Genomic DNA, 22,903 nt, shown 5'->3' with positions numbered 1-22,903 from the left:
ACTCGGAATGAAGGGATTGACTACAAAGGGCACAATGAATCTTTTTAGACCAGAATGATATGTTCAATATCTTGATGGTGGGGGTGAGTATGTGAATGTACATTTTTCAAAACTCAACGAAATCATTAATATTAATCATTTACTGTGATGGTTAATTTCATGTGTTGACTTAGCTAAGTCATGGTGTCTAGATGTTCCTTCAATCAAGCATTGGTCTGATTGTTCCTGTAAGGGTATTTTATAGATGGAATTGCATCTAAAATCAGCGGATTTCCTCCAGGGCTAACTGCATGCACAATCAACAAAGGAGATTGCCCTCAGCCTTGTAGAGTCTCCTCATCCAATCAGTTATATGTCTTAAAAGGTAGAACTGAGGACTTCAGAAATCAGAACATCTGCCTCAGATTCAATCAGCAGCTTCCCTGAAAGGAATTTGGACTCAACTACAGTAACAATTTTATAAATTTCCAGCTTGCAACCTATGTAATTTGGACTTGCCAGCCTTCACAGTCACGTGATCCAATTGCTTAATATATCCTGTTAGTTCTTTTTCTTTTCTCTAGGGAATCCTAATATAAATTATACATCAACAAAGCTGATAAAATGCTATAAAAGGATTGCTGTGGGTAAAAGTAAATCAATTAAACAGATAATTATACTAAGAAATCACTGTTAAATTGATCATAAAATAGGATGTTAATTTAAGGTAAATATTTAAATATTTTTCAAACTGTTATATAATGCAGTGTAATAATGTAATGCTAATAATAAAAAATGGTATTTTAAAATCCCATTGTTAAGAGAACCTGGAAAAGGGGTTAAAGTAGTCAAATGAAGTAAAACATGATTATAATTTTAAAAAGCATCCAACTGAGAGTAGAATATAGACATTTCTCTATTATTATTATTCAGAAAATTCTGGAAAATAAGTTTGAACATGTTTTTAAAACTTAAATGTAAATACTAGTAAAATAAAAGTAGCATTTATGTGCTTAAATAATTATAAGAAATAACAAAAATTAAAGATATGTGAAAAGGAGAAAATATACAATGAAAGAAAAAATATACAAAAAATAAGAAGAAAGTATGATTATAAATTATCTTCTAAATATCTACCAAAATGGCAGTTTTACAGAAAAAAAAAATAAATTTGTGAGAACAGACTATGTCCATAATATGCATGCTTTTCCAGAGCATAAGAAAATTAAGGTAGTGTGACATCAGAACAAACTCAAGGCATGTAATTAAAGATATATTTGGGGTTTGTGTTTTGCAACATAAACTTTTCTATTTATTGGGAATCACTGTAAAACACAACAAATACAGGTCTTACTGCCTTTTGTTTAAATAAAACCAAAGCCTAATTCAACAAATCATGAAGGGAAGGCTAAGATTTCTCATATGGAAACTTTTGTCCCAGAAAACAAAAGCAAAGTTTCTTCTTCAAGAACTTGGGAAGCCCAATCCCCTTCTGGTCATGTTAAAGAAAATCCGCTAGGTCCATATACAAGAACTCACCATAAGAATTCCACTGAGAGAGTCTTTTGGGGAAAAAGATTTGTACAATGGACGCAATGTAACAAGCACTTCATCCTAAACAGAAGAGTTTCAAAATAAAAATAAGACCAGCAGCATCAATAACTAAGATCACAGTAACAAACAGAACAATAGATTCTGCCAACACCTAGTTCAAGGAAAAGAAAAGAATTTTATGCAAATATATAAACCAAAACCCTCTAAAATGTACTTACAAAGGCATTCAATGAGCTTTTTCAACTATTAAAAGAACACTGTTCTGTAATCCAACATTTGACTAAAAGTAGACCCAAAAGGAGAAAACTGTAAAAGGAGGGAAGGATGAAACAGAAAGGAAGAAAGGGAGGGAAGGAGGGAGGGGATGAAAGAGAGAATCTTTGATACGAGCTCACCAGTGACAGATACTATGCTAGACAAGATATAAGAATGTGTGAGGCCATAGACGAACAACTTGTGGAAGGTAGAGAGAAATGCTGAAGTCAATGGTAAAGGGGACAATACCTGGATTTTAAATGGAGAAAGGTTAATATAGTGACTAAAATTAATGGAATAATAAATCCAGGTATTTAAATGCTTTAAAATAATCTACAGAAATTTTCAAAAACTGTGGTATCTTTCAAATACTGGAGGAAGAGGGCAGCATAAATGAGAATGTAAGTGATCTAAGACTGAATTTATCTTAATGGAGGTAAAAAGATATGTTCTATGGTTGGTAAACCAAAACAAGGTATAATTCTTATGTAATCACCAGAAGAAGATAAAATAAGGGTTAGAGAGATTGGGGAGGGAGATTAGTGCCATTTATTACAAGGTATCTTACCCTTGTTTATTGTGTGCATGTATAAATGTGATAGAAAATTAAATAAATAGAGATTAATAGGGTTTTCCTGGGGAAAAGGAGAATTCCCAGAATATTTAAATTAGATCTGAAAATTAGAAAGAAATAAAAATTTGTGACAAATGTGAGGCTTAATAGCCAGACTTTGGGGAAAACTAATGCAATAACTAGATAGGATTAAAGATTTTGGATACTGTAGCATATTTTCTAATTTACGTACCAGGTCAATGACTACACCATATTTTGATAAGTAACCAGGAGTTTAACTTACATGGTAATGCTTGCTTGTTTTACATCCAAAATTGTAAATTAATATTTCTCTTAGCCTACTCTATGAGTGCTGTTTTGTGTTGGTGCTTGATGGCTCATCATTATGCCCAGTTTACAGCTATGATCCACACAGAGATTCTGTCCTAAAGATCAATTCATTTCAGTTGTTCCAATATGGGTAATCCTGCCCACAGCCCTACTCAGTGGAGCAGAGATTGGTACACAAAATTCAAACAATTTCCGGATGGAAAGTGTTTCTCTTCCATCAGAAAACTATAAATAGAAAATGCTTCTGTACTTGGAAAGTGATCTAGTTCCCATAGTCCCGTAACCAAATCTTTCAGCAGTTCTTTCTACAGAATGAAGATCTTTTACTATGTCCTCCATTTTCTGTGTTATGTGACCTTCATTCTACCAGGTAAAATCGATGTTTATGGAATTTCTGTAACAAATATGGATAGCTTCTAGCTAGAAATATGGATACTAGATTGTGAAATAGAAAATGTGGGGTCTTAACCCAATGTAGCCAATTCAACATATGATTATGTTGAATCATAGTTTCCTCATTTATAATTCTTTATCTATTGCATTTTCAAAGTTCATATACAGATAAAATGAGATGCTGAAGGTGACATAATTTTTCTTTTGGGGGCCTTGATTTTTAGATATTTAAAAGATGATGCAAACTATTATTATTAAATTTAAAGATATATAAGTGAAGACTTAATGTTAGATTGGACTCCAGGAAAGATGGATGAACTGAGAATAGCAGTATATATTTCTTGGGATATCAATAAGAATGTATAAAATGACCTAAAGTATAATAAAAATATGCTGGGCAATAAGGTATAGTAGGAATAAAAGGGGCAGGTAAAGAATTAGTACTTTAGAAATTCTTGTTAAATTAGTCAGTGGACTAGAAGAAGAATAAAGAAATGCTCTTATAAATCAACTAAAAAGAATCATCAAAATATGTATTATAATGAAGCCCTTAGGGGTAATTATATTCTTGAGAGATGCTGTCACAGAAATCCAGACACTCCAATAATGCGATATAAATTTATATCCACAAGTGTTAAGTGTTCAAATTTGACCCTAGAAAGTTGGAAATTCAATAGACATAATAACAAATAGAAGTGGATTCAGTATAAGAAGACCTAGATTTGAATCCCCATTCCATAACTTAATAGCTCTGTGAATCTTGCTACCCAGTAATTAAAGGGATTAGTCAAACTACTTAACAGACAAATACAATACTACAACCACAATCAAGAACAGCCACAATTCTAAAAAAAACAAACAATAAAAGGTTTAAAGAATCTGGCACATAAATTCATATCTTATTATGCATTTCAAAAGATTGACATTGGAATTTAGTGAAATAATGTATTGGAAAATTGCCCTACAAATTGAAAATTAGTATACCACTTCAGGTTTGTTGTTATAATTGTTGCTGTGGCTATAGTTGTCATTAATAATGAAGTAGACCTGAGGAGGTGAGGGTCTCAAATATGATTGGAGAATGTGTTGAGACACACAGTTGTTAAGTGTCAATCAATGACCATCTAATATGGATGCCTCGTGATGCACCAAGCACAATGCTGGACACTGAGGAAACAAAAATAGGAGACACAGTAATATTCCAGGCAAGCTTGAAAGCTAATTTATTAAACTCAAATAAATCAATGAACTAATCTGATTTAGAAGGTTGATATTAGCATGCTTTAAAGAGTTATATATAGTAGAATTAGCACAATGGCAGAAGTTTAGAAAAATGTCCTTTAGAAAAAGGAAAGACATGACATAAGCAAGAATCTCTATTGTGTGACAACTTTCACATACATGTCTAATCTGATCTCTCAGATAATACTGCAGGGTAGCTATCACTGACTCTATTTATACAAGAGAAGAATGACACAGAAGGAGGGAATTTGTGAAGGTCACCTATACTAATTAATATGTGTTACAAGTGGAATTCAAGAGCTTTTCAAATTTCTGATTTTTTTATTCTGCTTCATCATATTACTTCCTACAGAAGGAACAGAAGTTAAAGAAAAGGTAGAATAGATCATTTGCCTGTGCTGCAAATTACTGTAGCTGTATGGCAATTATGCTGCAGATGTGTAGAGTCTTTACATAACCAAACACAATATTTGCTGAACACTACGGAAAGCTTTGGATAAGGCTTTAAAGCCACTTGGTTCAGGAATAGTGATCACAGACTTTCCTTCACGTTTTCATCATCCAGTAGACACTAAGTTATAATGCATTGTGGAATGGACAAAATGCTCTATATGTGACCTTTGATAAACCAAGAGAACAGCAAGGGTAATACAAGGTACGAGAGTGGGTGGCTTTGAATGAGTGTAGGTTGGGCATTGGCAAAATTTATTGTGAATATGTAGGAGGAGAGTTTGAGCCAAACAAAGTGATATTATGTTGCAGACAGCAATTGTAGAATACTGATAGAGATCAAAAGTGATGATGGTTAATACATGAAGGAATGGGCAATCTACCAGGGCAAACACAAATTTAAAATAATCCACAAAGATAGAGAGAACAGTAGACCATAGCAATTTAGAGAGTGAGCTTGCCTTCAAATGGATCAGGTTCATGCTAAGGAACTGGGGCTCCTATGTTAGCTATGGGAGAAGCTTCAATGTTTTTATCTTTCCACTGAACTGTAATATAATTTCTTAAGGTTTTTGCAAAGATTAGAAGAGATGTGTTAAGTGTTTATCACTTTGAATATCATATTACAATCTTTTAAGAAATAGAGAAAGAGGAATAAAAGTAGAAAGAGAAAAGAAAAAGGAAAGGGAGTAGTAGAAGAGGAAAAGGAATATAAGATAGTGTTCAGGCATAGCCAGTTCATAAAGTGACTCAGATTATACCATGGGTCTCAGAGGGCAGAACCAGAAAGCTTTGGCAGCTTTCTAACATGATAGTACATAACGAATGGGAAGCTGAATCTAGCCTAGTGAAGGATGGCCAATCACTGATGATGAGGTGTTGCCAAGAAAACTATCCATCTGGTGTTCTAGTCTCAGTCAAGATGAGCTGGTTATCAAAGCAATTCGGTTATATGAGAAACATGATAAAACGTTGGGAGAGAAGTAGAGCCTGGGAAAATAAATAGCCTTTTATAGTTATATATCTTTTTGGTTAACTAATTGGTTAGCTAAACAACTCTCCAAATAATACAGAGTGATGCTCTATAATAAGTATAATTGCTTCTCTTGTGACAATTATTACATTTGTAACAGTTAACTTATCATTTTGTCTTATTCTCGCTTCAATAATTTTGCCATCTTGACTTTAACAGTTATATCCTCCTCAATTTTTAAACCCCTTAAATATTCCTAACTAAGGTGAGGAACAAATAAACACAAATAATATTGTAGGACTCTGAATTTTACATGATATATGCTGTTAATTGGAAAGAAATTGGAAGGAAACGTGGTAACAGAGATCAGGGTGCTAGTCTGACATAATCTCAAGAACAGAAATAAGGATTTACTTCCAAGATCTGAATAGGAGGTGGACAAAACCTGGAAAATAGAAAGTGCTATTAAATGCCCTATTATAATCTAATGGAATTTTAAAGTTTATATTTGACTAAGGTTAAATTTGTTCTTAGCTTCAAAGTGCAACTTAAAACAATTAATTAAGCATATCTAGAGCACATCATCTACTATTTAATAATAATGATGCTTCACATATATAAACATTAATTTTAATAGAAGCCCATGTTCTTTCTTACTTACTAAACACTTACTTTTCTAATTTGCACATCTTATTTTTTTACTGTAGTCGTAAGAGAAATAAGGCCTCATAAAAGAAATGCAGCCAGTATTAACTAGATTGAAGCAACATACAGATTTTTGTTGACTGCTTTCCATGTGTCTGTTCCCAACTTTTTTTAGTACAGAGGCCATGGGTGAATATTTTAGAGTGTGGATTCTGTATTTGGAGAACATGAGATTAATACTGGTCAAGCATGCACTATTCAGGCATCCTTGGACAAATTACCTCATCACTCAAAGCCTCTGTTTTCTCCTCTGAGGAGCAGCTACCTCATAGTTCATGACTGTCAAATGGGATAATGTATGCAAAGTAGTTAAAAGAACTCTTGACACATAGTAGGTTTTCAATTAATGTCAACAATTTATTATTATTACTTTGGAACCTATATATACCATGTTATTTTCCAAGCCTGTGTTAGAATCACTCTCTGTCCTCTGCCTGGATCATGTTCTCTTTATAATGCTCTTATTTATTTGGATTAACTCTTACTCATTTTTTGTGGTTTAAATGATTGTATTACCTTCCACAATGCCACAAAAGAATCATAAGGTACCATACATCAGTTCAGAGATTGGTCACTATATTTTCCACTATCATGATATTTAATTACTCCACATTTTTTATTGCCAGTCTATTTATCTTCATGCCTTGATATTTTGTCTTAACTTTAAAAAGCCCATTGCCTGACCTAAAAGTTGTACTTAATAATTTAATTCCAACCACACTTGCCTATCATTAAGTAATAATGATTTTTAATTTGTGAGAAATTACCTTATTCTAAATCCTGTTTTAAATATTTTCACATATGAATTCATGTTGCACAAAACCCTATGATTTAGGTATTGTTGTTATCATTTTAGAAATTAGGTAACTTTTAGGTGTAGAGAAATTAAGTAACTTGTCCAAAATTTCAAAGCTATCAAATGGCAGAACAGAAATTCAGGCTCAAGACCTTGACTCACCTTCATTCCACTAAGTTAGGAAGAACAATCAATCTATACTGTGCAAAGATTCTGGAAAATAAGAATAATGATTCTGTGCTCTACAAGATATGACAACACATTATAAAATAAGACTGTGTTTCACATAACGGCCTGATATTAAAACGTACTATAAGATTATAACATTTAGCTTTATGTAACTCTTGTCGAGAATAACATGACAGAAGGACAAAAAAAAAAAAAGAAGTAAAAATCTACTTGTTAGCTCTCTGCTAACAGGGCAATTAAAAATTACGGAGAAAAGACCTGGATGAGATCAACTTTTGAGACAGCTTATTTCCCTAGAAGAATGTGCCTATTCTTTCAAGGATGGAAGGAGAAGCATATGGTAAAACTGCAGACCCCAAAATGCTGCAGATTGGATCTATCATCAAATAAAATTAGTCCAGTCTTTCCATGGGCTGACACCCAGTTTCAAATAGTCTCAATTTTGATAAATACAATAATGTTGGAGGTTCTAACCAAATGACAATAACAAGTCATTTCTGGAGGAATATAATATTATCTTTGGCCTCAAATATTTCTACAATTTATTAACAATGTATGAGACAAAAATAAGCAAGAAGAAAGGGAAACAAGACTCTATGTGATAAACATCAGGGAACCAACAGACAAATAGGACAGACTTCAAGGACTCTAGATAATGAAGTTTTTAGACACACTTAAAAATAACTTGCTTAATTTGTTCAAATAAATAATAACAAGATTAAAATTTGTTATAAAATGTAAAACTACAAAAACCAAAAACAAAATTCTAAAACTGAAAAATATAAAAGATAGAATACATAATGATTGCTAAACAGTAGTTTATAAACAGAAGAGAGAATAAAAAATGATCAAATATAGATTAGAGGAAAATATTCAGAGTGAAAAAAGAAAAAACAATAGAATGAAAATAGACAAAAAGAAGGTGAGAGAAGGAGGGAATAAGAGAGGAAGGAATGAAGATGCATAGAAACTAAACAGTAAAATGCTAAAAAATTAAAAGCTAATACAGAGACTAGTTTGAGAAAAAGATTGATTTTAAAGGCTCAAATATTCAATTGGGAGCTAACTTCTCAACAACAATAAAAGGTAGTCAAAAGGCAATGCAAATGATATCTTCAAATCTTGAAAGACAGTAATTACAATCTAGAATCTTTATCAAGTGTACTTCAAGAGAAAAAGTAACATGAAGGCATTTTAACCGAATGAAAACAGAGAATTCAACATCTGCATTTTCTTTATTAAGGGGAATTCTTAAGGGTTTTGATTGGAAAGAGAAAATCATCTTCTGAAGAAACTCAGAGAGAGAGAGAAAAAAAGCAATGGAAAAAGTAAAAATATACGTGTGTCTAAATGTACAAAGATTTCAAATAGGTGGAAATAATAGCATATAAATTGGGAATGTGCAACTACAGTTAGTGTCCTAAGTTTTCTGCATCATGTAGGAGGAGAAGTTAATTCATGTTACACTTTGATAAGTTGAACCCTCTAGTTTAAACAACATAGTCAAACAGTATATAACTACCACATTAGTAAATGAGGGGAGTGAAATAATAATTAAAAGAAATAACCAATATATCCAAAAGTATTAAAGGAAAGATTACAATAAAAGGAAAATATCAAGTGACATAAATTTAGCTCAACATATGTATATTACCAATGATAGCAATATAAATGTATAGTTGAAAAATAAAGAGCATAATTTGAATGCACTGAATATATTGTTTGTAAGAGACACCACAAACGTGAGAAAATACAAGTCTAAAATCTAAAGCATGGATAAAGATGTAATATAAGCATAGGGACTTGAGGTTTCTGTTCCAACATACAAAAAGCATGGAAGTTATTGCCCCCATCTTCAGAAAAGTAAAAAGCTTAAACACCAAAAATCAACAACTCTTCTTAGTTTCATCAGATAATTGAGATCACAGCACAAACCCACCACTCCAAAAACTGGAGAACTAGACAGATGTAGAGAATCAGAGCTTACTGGGAACAAAAACTGCTACTGCAGCCAGAACCCCATAGGAATCTTTGAAAGATAATGGATTAATTTTTGAAGTCTGAGTGTAGACAGGAAACAGAGACTAACTCCAGGAGAGCCAGTTTTAGTGAGGTCCCTACACTGTCCTGAGTTTTACTTCCAAGAGCCCAACTATGTTCTTATGTGAAGATCAGAAAAAAATCATCTCTGCTTTCAGTGGGGTGGGGGGTGGGGGTAACCATTTTAAAACACACCCAGAGCATTCTGTTCGCTTTTAACAAAGCCTACCCAGCATGAGTTTTACCTGTGCCTAACTGATGCGAGGGAAGAGAAGTACCCAATTACAGACTCCTCTATTCTCTGATGTAGGGGAAGAGAAATACACAATTTTAGCAAGTCAAAGCCTTCTAGTCACAGTCCAGGGATACAGACTCATTGAAACCTGAGACCTAATCATAGGATTATGGAATATGCCCCCTAAACCCCATCTTACCAATACATCAATAGGGCTTGTGAATAAAAACAGGGGACTATGGCTGAAAAGAACAGCAAGACTAAGACCCTAATTAAGAAGAAATCTCTGGGGAAATCCAAAGATCACAGGCAAGAGAAAAACAAGGACAAAAGAGCTCTGAAACCTACAGCTTTAGCACACAGTAAAAACAAGATAAGCAGAAGCAAGCCAGATTACTATAAAACCTCACATGAAAAGCCTATTTATCTCAGTTCATTTTCCCTGATATATGATGTCAAACTTTCATAAAAAAATTACAAGACTGGGCCATGCAATGGGTGGCTCAGTGGCAGAATTCTTGCCTGCCAAGCTGAAGACCCAGGTTCAATTCCCAGTGCCTGCCCATGCAAAAAAAAAAAAACAAAGAAAGAAAGAAAAAATATTACAAGACATGCTAAAAGGCAAAGAAACAGTCTCAAGAGACCGAGCAAGCATTAGAAGTAGACTCAGATATGTCAGAGAAAAATTTAGTGTTGAAAGAAAAAAAACCCACTAACCTAGTGTTCCATATCTAGAGAAATTATCCTTCAGAATTGAAGGAGAAATAATCACTTTCTCAAATGAATAAAAATTGAATTTGTTGACAGTAGATCTGCCTTGCAAGAAATATTAAAAGAAATTCTTTAGAGAAAAGTAAAATTATACAGATCAGAAAGTCAGTTCTGCATAAAGAAAGTAAGAGCATTCAGGAAGAAACAACTGAACATAAAATAATTTTTATAGCTTTTTTAACATATAAATTTGTTCAAAATAATAGCAGCAACAATGTATTGGATAATTATAGATTATACATAAGTGAAATGTATGTCGATGTTGGTATCTGAAAATACTCTAAGTTTCCTGCACTACAAAAGAGGTGGTATAATGTTATTTGAAAAGGGACTAGATTAGTTGTATATGTTTGTTGCAAACTCTAGGCAATTACTTAAATAATTTTGAAAGGTGGTATAATTGATATTAACAGGGGAGAGAAAAATGAATCATATAAGATGACTCAAATTCACAGAAGGGAAAAATAAAGGGCAAATTAAAGGCAAGAAAAAACAAGAACAACAACAACAAAAAACAAGGGCAACAAATAGAAAAAAGTTACAATCTGACAGTTATTAATACAACTATCTCAATAATTTTATTTTAAATGCTGTATATATACCAATTAAAAGACACAGAATAACAGAGTGGGTAAAAAAGCAAGACCCAACTATATGTTATCTATAAGAAACTCCGTTTAAAGTCACAGTTGAAATGTAAAGAGATGGAGAAAGGTATACCTTGGTAACACTAAGGAATAAGAAACCAGAGTGGCTGTTTCAATTTCAGACAAACTAGATTTCAGTGCAAGTTATCAGAGATAAATAGGGATATTCCATTTAATCAAGGAATCAATTCTCTAAGAAGACATGACAAAAGAGTATCAAAATATGTGAAGTAGATACTGATAGAATGGCAAGGAGAAATAGGCAAATCCTCTATTATAGTTGGAGACTTCAACATCCCTCTATCAGTAATTGACAAATCCAGCAGGTAGAATATCAGTAAGGATGTTATTAAAGTAACATGCTATTAAAGTAATTTTTTTTTACTAAAAAAAAAAGAATTAGGGCTGCTGGAACACAATTCAACAGTTTCAGACAGATAGAAAGGAAGCCATAGAGAGAGCCGCTGGAGGCCGAAATTAAACAGAACCCAGAAGAGAAGGGAGAGACCACCAGCACACTGCTCTGTAGAGGACCCAAGGACCAAGGGTCACAGTCAGCCCAGAATACCAGTCTTCAGGAAGAACGCTGACACTTTGATTTGGACTTAGCCTTAAAACCATGAGCCAATAAATTCCCATTGTTTAAACCAAAAATGAAAAAAGAAAACATTTCCATCTCAATAGCAACTAAAGGAGTCTGGTATGTAGGCATAAACTTAACCAAGGATGTAAAAGGTCTGTACACAGAAAACTACAAAACATTACTGAAAGAAATCAAAGACCTAAATAGGTGGAAAGACATTCCACGTTCTTGGATAGGAAGGCTAAATGTAATTGTCAATTCTATCCAAGTTGATCAATAGATTCGATGCAATACCAATCAAAATTCCAACCACCTACTTTGCAGTCTTGGAGAAGTTAGTTATCAAATTTATTTGGAAAGGAAAGGGTCCTCAAATAGCAAAAATAATAATAATAATAATCCTAAAAAAGAAGAATGAAGAGGGAGGACTACACTTCCTGACTTTAAAGCTTACTATAAAAATAAATAAATAAAGTAAACAGCATTACAAATCAAGTGGGTCTGATTAACATTTATAATGTTTTTCATAAAATGACAGCAGAAAACATATTCTCCTCAAGTTCACATAAGATATTCACCAAAAAAAAAGACCACATGTTGGGCCATAAAACACAATTTAACAAATTTCAAAGAACAGAAATTTTATAACAGATGCTCTCAGACCACAAAGGAAATAAACTAGAAATCACTAACAGAAATTTAGCTTAAAAATCCTAACTATTTGGAAGTTAAATTTCTAAATAACACAAGGGTCAAAGAAGTCTCAAAAAATTTTTTTGAAATATTTTATACTATATGAAAATGAAAATCCAACCTGTCAAAGTTTTTGGGATTTAGTAAAAGTAGTGCTTGGAAGGAAATGTATAGCAATTCATATATTAGAAAAGAAGATCTAAAATCAATTATCTCAGCTTCTACATTAGAAAACTCAACAAAAGAAGAGGAAATTTAATCCAAAGGAAAAAAGAAGAATATAAATTAAAATTAGAGCAGAAATCAATGAAATTGAAAACAGGATATTACAGAGAAGGAAAAAGTTATCTCCCATGAAAATCAATGCAAAAATCCTCAACAAAATATTTACAAATTGAATCCAATAATGCGTATACAGCATGACCAAGTTGAATTATCCCAAGTATGCAAGGCTGGTTCAATGTTCAAAATCAATTAATATAATTAATCACATCAACAGACTAAAGGAGAAAACTCATATAATCATATTAATAAAGAACAAAACATTAGACAAAATTCAACATGCATCCATGATAAAAATTTCCCAGCAAACTAGAAATAGAAGGGAACTTCCTTGACTTGATAATGAACAACTCCAAAACCCTACAGCTATTACCATACATCAGGGTTAAAAAGTAAATGCTTTCACCCTAAGATCGGGAACAAGATGAGGATAATTTTCACTCTCTCAGCACTCCTAATCAACATAGTACTGGAGGTCCTAACTAATGCAATAGAGAAAAAACAGAAATAAAAGGTACACAGATTGGGAGGGAAGAAATAAAACTGTCTTTGTTTGCTGGTGATGTGATCTCCATTAAAAATTCCTAAATAGGGCCACAGTGGCTCAGCAGGCAAGAATGCTTGCCTGCCATGCCAGAGGACCCGGGTTCATTTCCAGGTGCCTGCCCACGTAAAAAAAATAAAAATAAATAAAAAATATAAAAATTCCTAAATAATCAACAAAAATACCTAAAACTAATAAGTAATTATAGCAAGTCTGCAGGATAAAGCAGCCAATAGCTCTCCTATACTCCAGCTATGAACAATTCAAATTTGAAATTAAAAACACAGCACCACTTACATTAGTGCCAGAAAAAAATATTTCGCTGTAAATCTTAAAACAAAAATATGTACAAGGTTTATACGAGAAGAACTACAAACCTCTGATGAAAGAAACCACAGAAGATATAAATAAATGGAGATTCATGTACATGTATACAAAGACTTAATAAAGATGTCCATTTATCCCAACTTGATCTATAGATTCAATGCAATCTCAATCAAAATCCCAGAAAGTTATTCCATACGACTGATTCTAAGGTTTGTAGGGAAAGAAAAAAGACGCAGAATAGGCGCACAATACTGAAAAAGAACTGAGCCAGAGGACTGACAGTATCCAACTTCAAGACTATAAAGCTACTTGATCAATAGAAGAGGGCATTGGCAAAAGAATAGACAGATAAATCAATAGAAGAGACTCAAGAGCCAGGAAATAGATGCACCCAAAAATAGTCAACTGATCTTGGACAAATAAGCAAATGCAATTCACTGGAGAAAGGATAGTCTCTTTAAGAAATGATTCTGGAACAACTGGATTAACATATGCCAAAAGAAAAAAATCTAGACACAGATCTTATACTTTCTCACAAAAATTAACTCAAAATGATTCTTAGACCTTAATGTAAAATGCAAAACTATCTAACTTCTAGAAGATTACATAGAAGAAATTCTAGATGACTTTGGTTTTGGCAATGAGTTTTCAGACAAAACACCGAAAGGATGACCCACAGAAGAAAGAATTAATAAATTGTACTCCATAGACAAGCTACAGAATGGGAAAATATATTTGCAAGAACACATATCTGAAAAAGGATTTGAATCTCAAATACGCAAAACACTTCCTAAAACTCAATAATAAGAAAACAAACAATACAGTTGCAAATTGAGTGAACAGACACCTCACTAAAGAAGATATAGGTAGCAAATAAGCATATGAAACTATGCTCATCATAATGTGGCATTAAGACATTGCAAATTAAACAAGATATCACTACACACTTATTAGAATATTAAAATCCAAAGCACTGAAAACATCAATTGCTGGTGAGGATGTGGAGCAACAGGAAATGCAAAATGGGACAGCCACTTGGGAAGAAAGTGTTTGCAATTTCTTACAAAGCTAAACCTAGGCTTACCATGTAATACAGCAGCGGTGTTCCTAGCTATTTACCCAAATGAGTTGAAAACGTATGCCTACCCAAAAACCTGCATAGGAATGTTTATAGAAGCTTTATTCATAATTTTCAAAAATTAGAAGCAGCAATTCTGCATGATGCAGTAGCAGAGGACACATGCATTGTGCACTTGTCAAACCCCATAAAGCTGTACAAAATAAAGAGTAAACCCAAATGTAAACTATGGACTTTAGTTAATAACAATATCTCAGTAATGGTTCAATTGTAACAAATGTACTGTGATAATGCAAGATTTTAAAAAGCAGAAACTGTGTGCAGGATTGGGGGAAGGGATACATGGGGCCCTTCTCTACTTCGTGTACAATTTTCTGTAAACAAATTGTTCTGAAAGGCCTATTATGAAACAAAAATATGACAAAAATTAGACTTAGGTTCTAACCATGTCAACAATATAAGAAAAAGAAATAAATATATGAGGAATAAAAGGTAAAAAGAACACATTAAGTAGCTGTATTTATATTATATAGATATTATGAAAAAGTGCATTTAAAGCATACAATACTTTATAATGATAAAAACTTCAATTCAACAAATGATGTTGCAATAAAAGATCCAAATACACTATAATTTAGTCTCAAATATGTATAACAAAAAACGATAGAATTACAAAAACATAGAGAACTCCCTAATAAGAGAGAGAGATTATAACACACCTTACTTTATTATGGAGAAAGCAGACCAAAACAAACAACACAAAAGTGAGAATATGGAACATTTAAATATGATTTTTAACAAAGCTTAATATAACTCAAAGAAATATCAATGGAAACGAAATATTCTGAACTGAATGTAATAAAAATGAGATAAACCAAATCTCACTGTATACAACTACAGTACTATTTTTAGAGAAATTCATATCATATGCATATGTCAGAAAATAAGGAAGCCTGAAAGTTTAACTCAAAAAAATTAGAAAAAGAACACCAAATTAAACCTAGAGAAACAAGTATATTATGAGGATATAAGCAGATATTAATGAACTAGGAAACAAATTGTAGAGAAGGTTAAAAAGCCATATTTTGGTTTTGGAGAAAGCTAATAAACATAACACTAATAAAACTGAAAAGAAAAAAGGAGAAAAGACAAAAATAATCTATATCAGGGACATTAGTACATCTGCCACTAATGCTCCAGGTATCAAAAAGATCATGTAAGGATGTTAATGAACAACATCATGGTAGTAAACTTGAAAATTCATATGTAAAAGGTAAGTCCTGAAAAAATATAACATACAAAATTTGACAAAAAAGATGCCTAACATCTAAACCTTTTAAGAAAATGAATCCATAATATTTTTTCTTCCTATAAAGAAAATACCAGACCCAGTTTGGCTTAATTTTTTAATTCAACCAAACATTTAAAGAAGAAATAAAACACAAATCCTTCCAGACAATAAAAAAGAAGGGATACCTCCAATTCATTTTGTGAGATGAAAATTATTTGATATTAAAATCTAATAGGTTTAATTTGGTATTCTGTTTCTCAATTCGTGAATTAAAGGCAGACCACATTCATGAATATAAATGCCAAAAGTACTTAAAACAATATAAAACAAAATTAGCACATCCAACAACATCTGAAAAGTTTCCCTGAATCCCTGGACAGCACAGTTAGTTCAGCCTTCTAAATCAATGGCACCATGTCAACAGATGAGAGAAGAAAATTTAGACGATCAAGTTAATAAATGATCATTCAATAAAATTCAATGTCCATTTGTTATTTTTTTAAAAGCCTCAGCAAGTTAACAATGAATAGAATTAAATGCCTACATCTAATAAAGATTATTTATTTTAAAAACCTGTAATAAACACCACAACAAATGGCAAAATAACTAATATATACCCTCTAAAATAGGAATAAAATAAGGATACTTTGTATCAGCAATCTCAAATTAGCATTGTAATAACTATGCATTAAGGCAAGAATGAGTTATAAATTGAATAAAGATTTGAATGGTAAAAAATTGCCTTTAATCACAATCTCCACTATGGTGTATACAAAACAAGCAAAAGGATCCTCAGATAAACTAAAAGAATTATGAATGAGCTTAGAAAGATTATCGGACATCAAATAAGTATAAATACAATGTGATTTCTATATATTAAATGTAGAAGAAAATTATATAAATTTAATGTCACTTAGGATAGCATTAAAAATATCAACAGCAAAGGAGTAATTTTTAAAAATGACATACAAAACATCTACATAGAGAGCTAAAAATCATTACTGAGAGAAATTAAGACCTAAATTCATAAAGAGATGTGTCATATAAATAGAATGAAAGACACATTACCCATCGCTCTCAATAATTTCTAAATTGAAACATAAGATTAATGTCATACACTAAGCAATCTCAGCATATGTTTATTTTTGGCTTGTTTTATTTTGTGAAACAGTGATTCTGAAATTTGTATAGAAAAGTAAAACATCTATAATAATTAGATACTTTTGTCAAAAGAATTCTGAGGTGGGAGGATTCTACCACAAATCAAACCTTATTATAAAGCTATCAAGACAATGTAGTATTGGAGGAAGGACAGAAAAATGTATCAATGGAGCAGAAAGAGTCCTGAAACAGACCAAACAAATACGGACACTTGATTAATGATAAAGATGGCATTGCAAAACGATGGGGAAAAAGAAACTTTTCTATAAATATGGCTGTTTCTATTGCATATCCATGTAGGCAAAAAATGAAATTTACCCCTACCTTTTACCATAGCCAAAATATCATTTCAGATGGACTTTAGATATAAGCATGAGAGGAAAAAAAACAGTAAATCATACAAGGTAATATGCTAGTATATGTGCAATTATTTTTCTTAATCAGTAAAAAATAGCATTGACCACATTAAAATTAGGAAGTTTTTGTTAATCAAAAACATCACTGAGTAAAAAAACACAATCTGTATTGGGAAAAATATTTTGAATTCATTTAACTTACAAAGGGTACATGACCAGATTATGTAAAGAACTCACAGAAATCAATATAAAAAAGACAAGCCATCCAAGAGAAAAATGGGCAACCTATTGATCACTTTCAAAAAAATGGATATCTGTAAGTTCAGTAAACCTATGAAAAGATGTTATGCTTCTTCAGTAATAAGATAAATGAAAATTTAAACAAAAAATAATGTATCATTAAATTCCATCAGAATTACTAAAATAAAAGTATCAAGCATTGGTTAAGCTGTGAAATATCTGCAATTGTTGGGACTTCAATATATATTATATATTACATATATATGCTGTTGGGACTTTAAATGAGCACAAATATTTGGAAATATGTCTGACATGTCTACTAAAGTTGTAGTTAAGCAGAAATCTTACCAAATAATCCCACCCTTTGGGATATAGGCAACAAAAACAACCAATACATATATGTCCACTAAGAGGACAGTACAAGAGTATCCAAGAATTGGAAAAAATTTAAATATTAATCAGTAGTGTAAAAGACATGGTATATATATATAATATATATACAACAGCAACTGTACAACAATGAAAAACACAGAATTCTAGTTATGAAAAACAGATGAATCTCAAAAAACAAAATCTGAAGTGAATGAAATCAGACACAAAATACACATATATACATACTGTAAAATCGCCTTCATGAAAAGTTTTAAAATGTGAAAATTAATCAAACTATTAGAAGTCAAGATAGTGGTTTCATTTGGAAATGAAGGAGTGGGGGGGACAGTGATTGGGAGAGTTATAAATGCACAGCCAATGATGGTCTACTTCTTGACCCGTTTACTGGTTACACAGATGCTTAACTTGTAATAATACTATAATACTTCTAACTGTACATATATGTTTGGACACTCTTCTGCATGTTTGCTACACTTTATTTTTAAAGTTTATCTATACAGTAAAGAAAAATAATAAATAATTATGTTTTTCCATTACTCATTTTTTAAATCTAAGATGTCTGTTTCTGTTTCAATAATCTATCACTCTAGCCACAAAGTAGAATACATTGCTCAGAAACATACCTAGAGTTTGGGAAAATTTAGGGTATAGCAACATTCATTAAAAGTGCAGTGAAAGGGTGGCATAAGGGTGGCTCAGCGGCAGAATTCTCACCTGCCATGCCAGAGACCTGCGTTTGATCCCCAAGCCTGCTCATGACCCCCCCAAAAAATATATATATATAAAGACATTTAAAAGCGTGGAGTTTTTTTAATAAATGGTGTTGGACAATTATTTAGCGATTTAGGAAAGTGAAATTAGCTATATATCTATCAATTAAAACTGAACTGAAGAGAAAAATACTAAGTATTTTGGAAAAGATTTCCAAAAATCATATTGAAAAGGAATAAATTTTGGTATATTTCTGCATATCAAAATTATGATTTTTTAAAATATTTTTGAAAATGAATATGCAGTAATTTTTAATACAAAAATGTAATACAATTTTTAATACAAATCTAAAACCTACCATTAGCAGAATGAAAAAAATCACAACTGGGAAACACCATTTTTGACAAATATCATGAATAAAAGGTATTAGCCTTAATATAAAAGGAGCAGGATGAATTTCTTAAGAATGAAAACCATGCCAATAGAATAATCAGTACGGTATAGGAACAATTAATTCAAAGTACATACCATTTTATTTGAGGGTAAAAGTCACATACACTATTGATGACAGTATGCAAGTTAAGAACTCTGAAATCTAATACTTTTATGCTCCTAAGGATATATGCTACAAATATTAAAAATCTAGTATAGATTTGTTTATCATAACCCTAAAATATTAAAAAGTCGTATTTCATCTCATTGTGCAGTGCATGAAATACTGAGTAAATTGGAGTCTGTAATTTCAAGGGAATATTTGTATATCTGAAAATTTTTGACTCTTATTTAGCAGGATAATACATGGCATTCATTTTTATCATATGTTAATCTTTTGTTTAATTACATATACACTACCAGCACTTGCATAATGGTTTTCTGGATATTTTTAGTGTCCTCTTGATATTTTTAATTGTTTTCCAAATTGGATACCATATCCCCATTGTATTTTTTTGTAAGCAGAAAATATTACTGCATGAAATAAGAGATCAGTAATTTCAATTACTCTTCTGTCACTGTAGCTACATGTACCTTGGTGGATCCTAATCGTTGCTCAGCAAGTAATGGTCGCTGTAAGAAAAACTGTGCTAGAAATGAAAAGCAAGTTGATATATGTTCCTCACCAAGTAAGATTTGCTGCAGGGAGAGGTTATATGAAGAAGATGATATATTTTAAAAAGGAAAACACCTCTGAACAAAGAAGTTGTATTGTACCAGCACTGGGAGCTGTAAGAATATAATTACAAACTCTGCAATAAAGAATTAATCATGCAAACCAACACTGCTCTCTTCTTTGGGAGGTATTAATTAAATATATCCTGGGATGAAGTAAGGACACTCTTGTTTTCTCTAAGCTAGAGGTTGTGAAAAAGGTGTATAAGGAGCTGATTTCCTTTTATATGTGTGCCTTGGTTGGTTCAATTTAGGTCAACTTTTAATCTGATTTGGGTTTCCTGAACTCACAGAATTAAACATTCACCAAATTAACCATGAACATAGTTAGAAATTCGATACAGGAAAATCAATACCCATGAGTTTATCACTTGTCTAAATATAATCAATAGAATATGTGAATCAGGACTCAAAGAAACATAAAATATAAGAGATGAATGCTTAAACTATCATAGAGCTTGGTGATTGAACCTTGCATTCTGTTCGCTCAAAGTTCTGCTCAAACAAAAAAAGTCTCATATTATCTGCTTCTTTAACAATTAATTTAAAATACAGTCTGAATTTTGACTAAACAGTCTATATTCAAAAAACATTACCTGGGCTTATTTATTACCATTTCTTACTTAGCTCTGGATGGAGTGAGAAAATACAGAAAGATCTGTTATATCTTTCAACCTAAATATATGTCCTTTATAACCCTATTAGCCTCTGCAATATTAAAAGTTGAAGAAATATGGAGACTGAAATCTGTTTCACAGTTAGAGACAAAAAAATAAATTTAATCCTTTATCAACATTTTACCATGCACCCAAACATAATTATTAATCATGTTCTTTAAAGTAAACACTGGTCCAGGGCTGTTGTTTTGTTTTGTTATAAATTGAAGAGCAGAGTGAACTTTGTGGAAATGACTACCATGACTGGTTTGTAACAAGACCGGAACCACTGAACATCAGAAGAATGGTTATTTCAAAGAACTCCAAGCAAGCTTAATTCAAGTAAAGTGAGATGCAAGGAAATTATCTAGGATCAGTACCAATGAAGATCAAGACTCAAATGTGAGGATTAGATTCAAGAGTGTGAAAGTAGAAGAAATAAATACAAAGAGCAAGTTAAGAAGGTGAATGCAAACAGAAATAAGGGGAAGCGACTCAAAATTTTCCTTATAACTAGAGGAAACTGGGAAGATAATGGCAACCTTACTACCTTGAAACCAATCTTGTAACTGTGGGACTTCAGAGAAAAACAACTTGGACTGCAGGAAAAAAAAAAATGGAAAAAAAAAAGAACTTCAACCTCCCTCTCCCTTCACCCTAGCCACCCAGGCACCTGAGAGTCTCCAGAAGGCAAAGCTCCACATCTCTCTCCCCTCTCCCAGTCTTTAAAGATGCAGATGGTTCAATTACCACAAAGGAAAATATTTGAACCAGGTAATCCTAATCACAACTTCAATAAATCCCTCACCCATCTCAATGAAACCAAACCATCCAATTGCAACCTCATAAATCACTCACAGCCCCCACTCCTACAATGATCAAATCTGCTCATTACCTTCCAGTTGTTTTCCTCCAACTCACTTCCAGTCCTTAATGGGCTTGCTGTCCTTTGTTTCCATATGGTTCCATTCTATTCCTTCTCCTCTGCTATAGCAGCCCCTGAATAAAGTCATCCTTGCCAAATAAACATTGCCTGATGCAGCTTTTTCTTTGACAAGTTTGGGTCTTAATATGGATTCCAGGAGGCACTGTAAAGAGAAAGAAACCAGAAGTCAGAGTTGCAAGAAAGACAAGAAGAGAAGCAAGAAGCCAAAATCAAGGGACCCCAGAAGAGAAAGGAGAGGACATTGCCATGGGATGTGAGGCAAGGATTCAAGCCAAGAAACCCCAAGGACTGCAGTTAACCAGTACCAAAATGCTTTGGGGAGAAATCATCACTTTATTGACACTTTGATTTTCAAAACCCTAAGCCAATAAATTACCATTGTTTAACCAATCCATTGGGTGGTATTTGTCATAGAAGCCTTAGCAAATCATGACATGCGCCAAACATAGTTTATAGGAATTAAGTTCCCCAGAAATTCAGAAAAGGGGAAAAGTATTCTGATTAATATGTTTAGGGAAGTTTCATGGTGAAACAGCCTTTTTAGAAATGGATAATTATACATATTCAGAAGTTATCAGCTTAGCTAATGCTTATAAAGTGCTTACTCTGCGCCAAGAACTGTCTAAGTACTTTATAAATATTATCTCATTTAAATTATCAGAAGAACCATAACAAGAAAATATATGATTATCACCTTTTAATGATTGGTTAAACTGAGACTCTCTCCAAATCACATCTCAGGTATGTGGCAGAGTCAGGATGCAGACCTGTGTGCTTGATTAAACAATACACCGTAAATACAGCCTTGTTTCATGTTATTTTTTGTGTATATAAAATTAGCAGGATTTACCAAATTTAAAAAATTTGTATCACTTTATTCTTTCAAGAATAAAAATACAGTTTGCTTCAACTTATTAAAATTCAAGTATATAAAATATGGTTTTCTTCAATCATCCAGATACTTGCATTTAATATACCAATACTAACCGTGAATCCAAATAGCAACTCTTTCATTACTTATGTTGTTACTCTGATTAGATAATATGACAATGATGTTGTTATCCAATCATTCTTCGGGAATACTAAAAATGATATTGAAAATGTGTTTGGCTATTAAGCCAGATTTCCAGTGGTAAATGGCAGAATTTATTTTGGGGTGAATATTTAGGCTAAAATTCAGAGTACTGCCATCATGTTAATGTAAGAACATGTGTATAACATCTAAACTGAAAACCTTGGGAAGAGAGAGAAATATACTCATGCAGGATTATTACACAACTGTGTACCAGTGCATGGTGTTATATGTATATATTGAAAAGGTATGCCTAAAACATTCTTTCTC

At 32.3% G+C, this 22,903-nt stretch overlaps 1 protein-coding gene across 1 annotated transcript; it reads left to right on the top strand.

Annotated features, from left to right (window-relative positions):
• Positions 1–3,004: 3,004 nt before the first annotated feature.
• Positions 3,005–19,963, top strand: DEFB114 (defensin beta 114). Its single transcript, XM_077159226.1, has 2 exons — positions 3,005–3,062; positions 19,809–19,963. The coding sequence occupies exons 1-2, from the start codon at positions 3,005–3,007 to the stop codon at positions 19,961–19,963; spliced, it is 213 nt and encodes a 70-aa protein (XP_077015341.1).
• Positions 19,964–22,903: the final 2,940 nt, after the last annotated feature.

Source organism: Tamandua tetradactyla, chromosome 5, assembly GCF_023851605.1.
Source record: "Tamandua tetradactyla isolate mTamTet1 chromosome 5, mTamTet1.pri, whole genome shotgun sequence".
NCBI classification, from domain to species: domain Eukaryota; kingdom Metazoa; phylum Chordata; class Mammalia; order Pilosa; family Myrmecophagidae; genus Tamandua; species Tamandua tetradactyla.
Note: the sequence above shows the minus strand (reverse complement) of the source record. Positions and strands in the feature narration are given on the sequence as shown.

Coding starts and splice junctions, on each gene's coding strand:
- DEFB114 (XM_077159226.1), top strand. CDS start 3,005: ATGAAGATCTTTTACTATGTCCTCCATTTTCTGTGTTATGTGACCTTC. Junction 3,063..19,808: donor TGTGACCTTCATTCTACCAG/GTAAAATCGATG, acceptor CTGTCACTGTAG/CTACATGTACCTTGGTGGAT.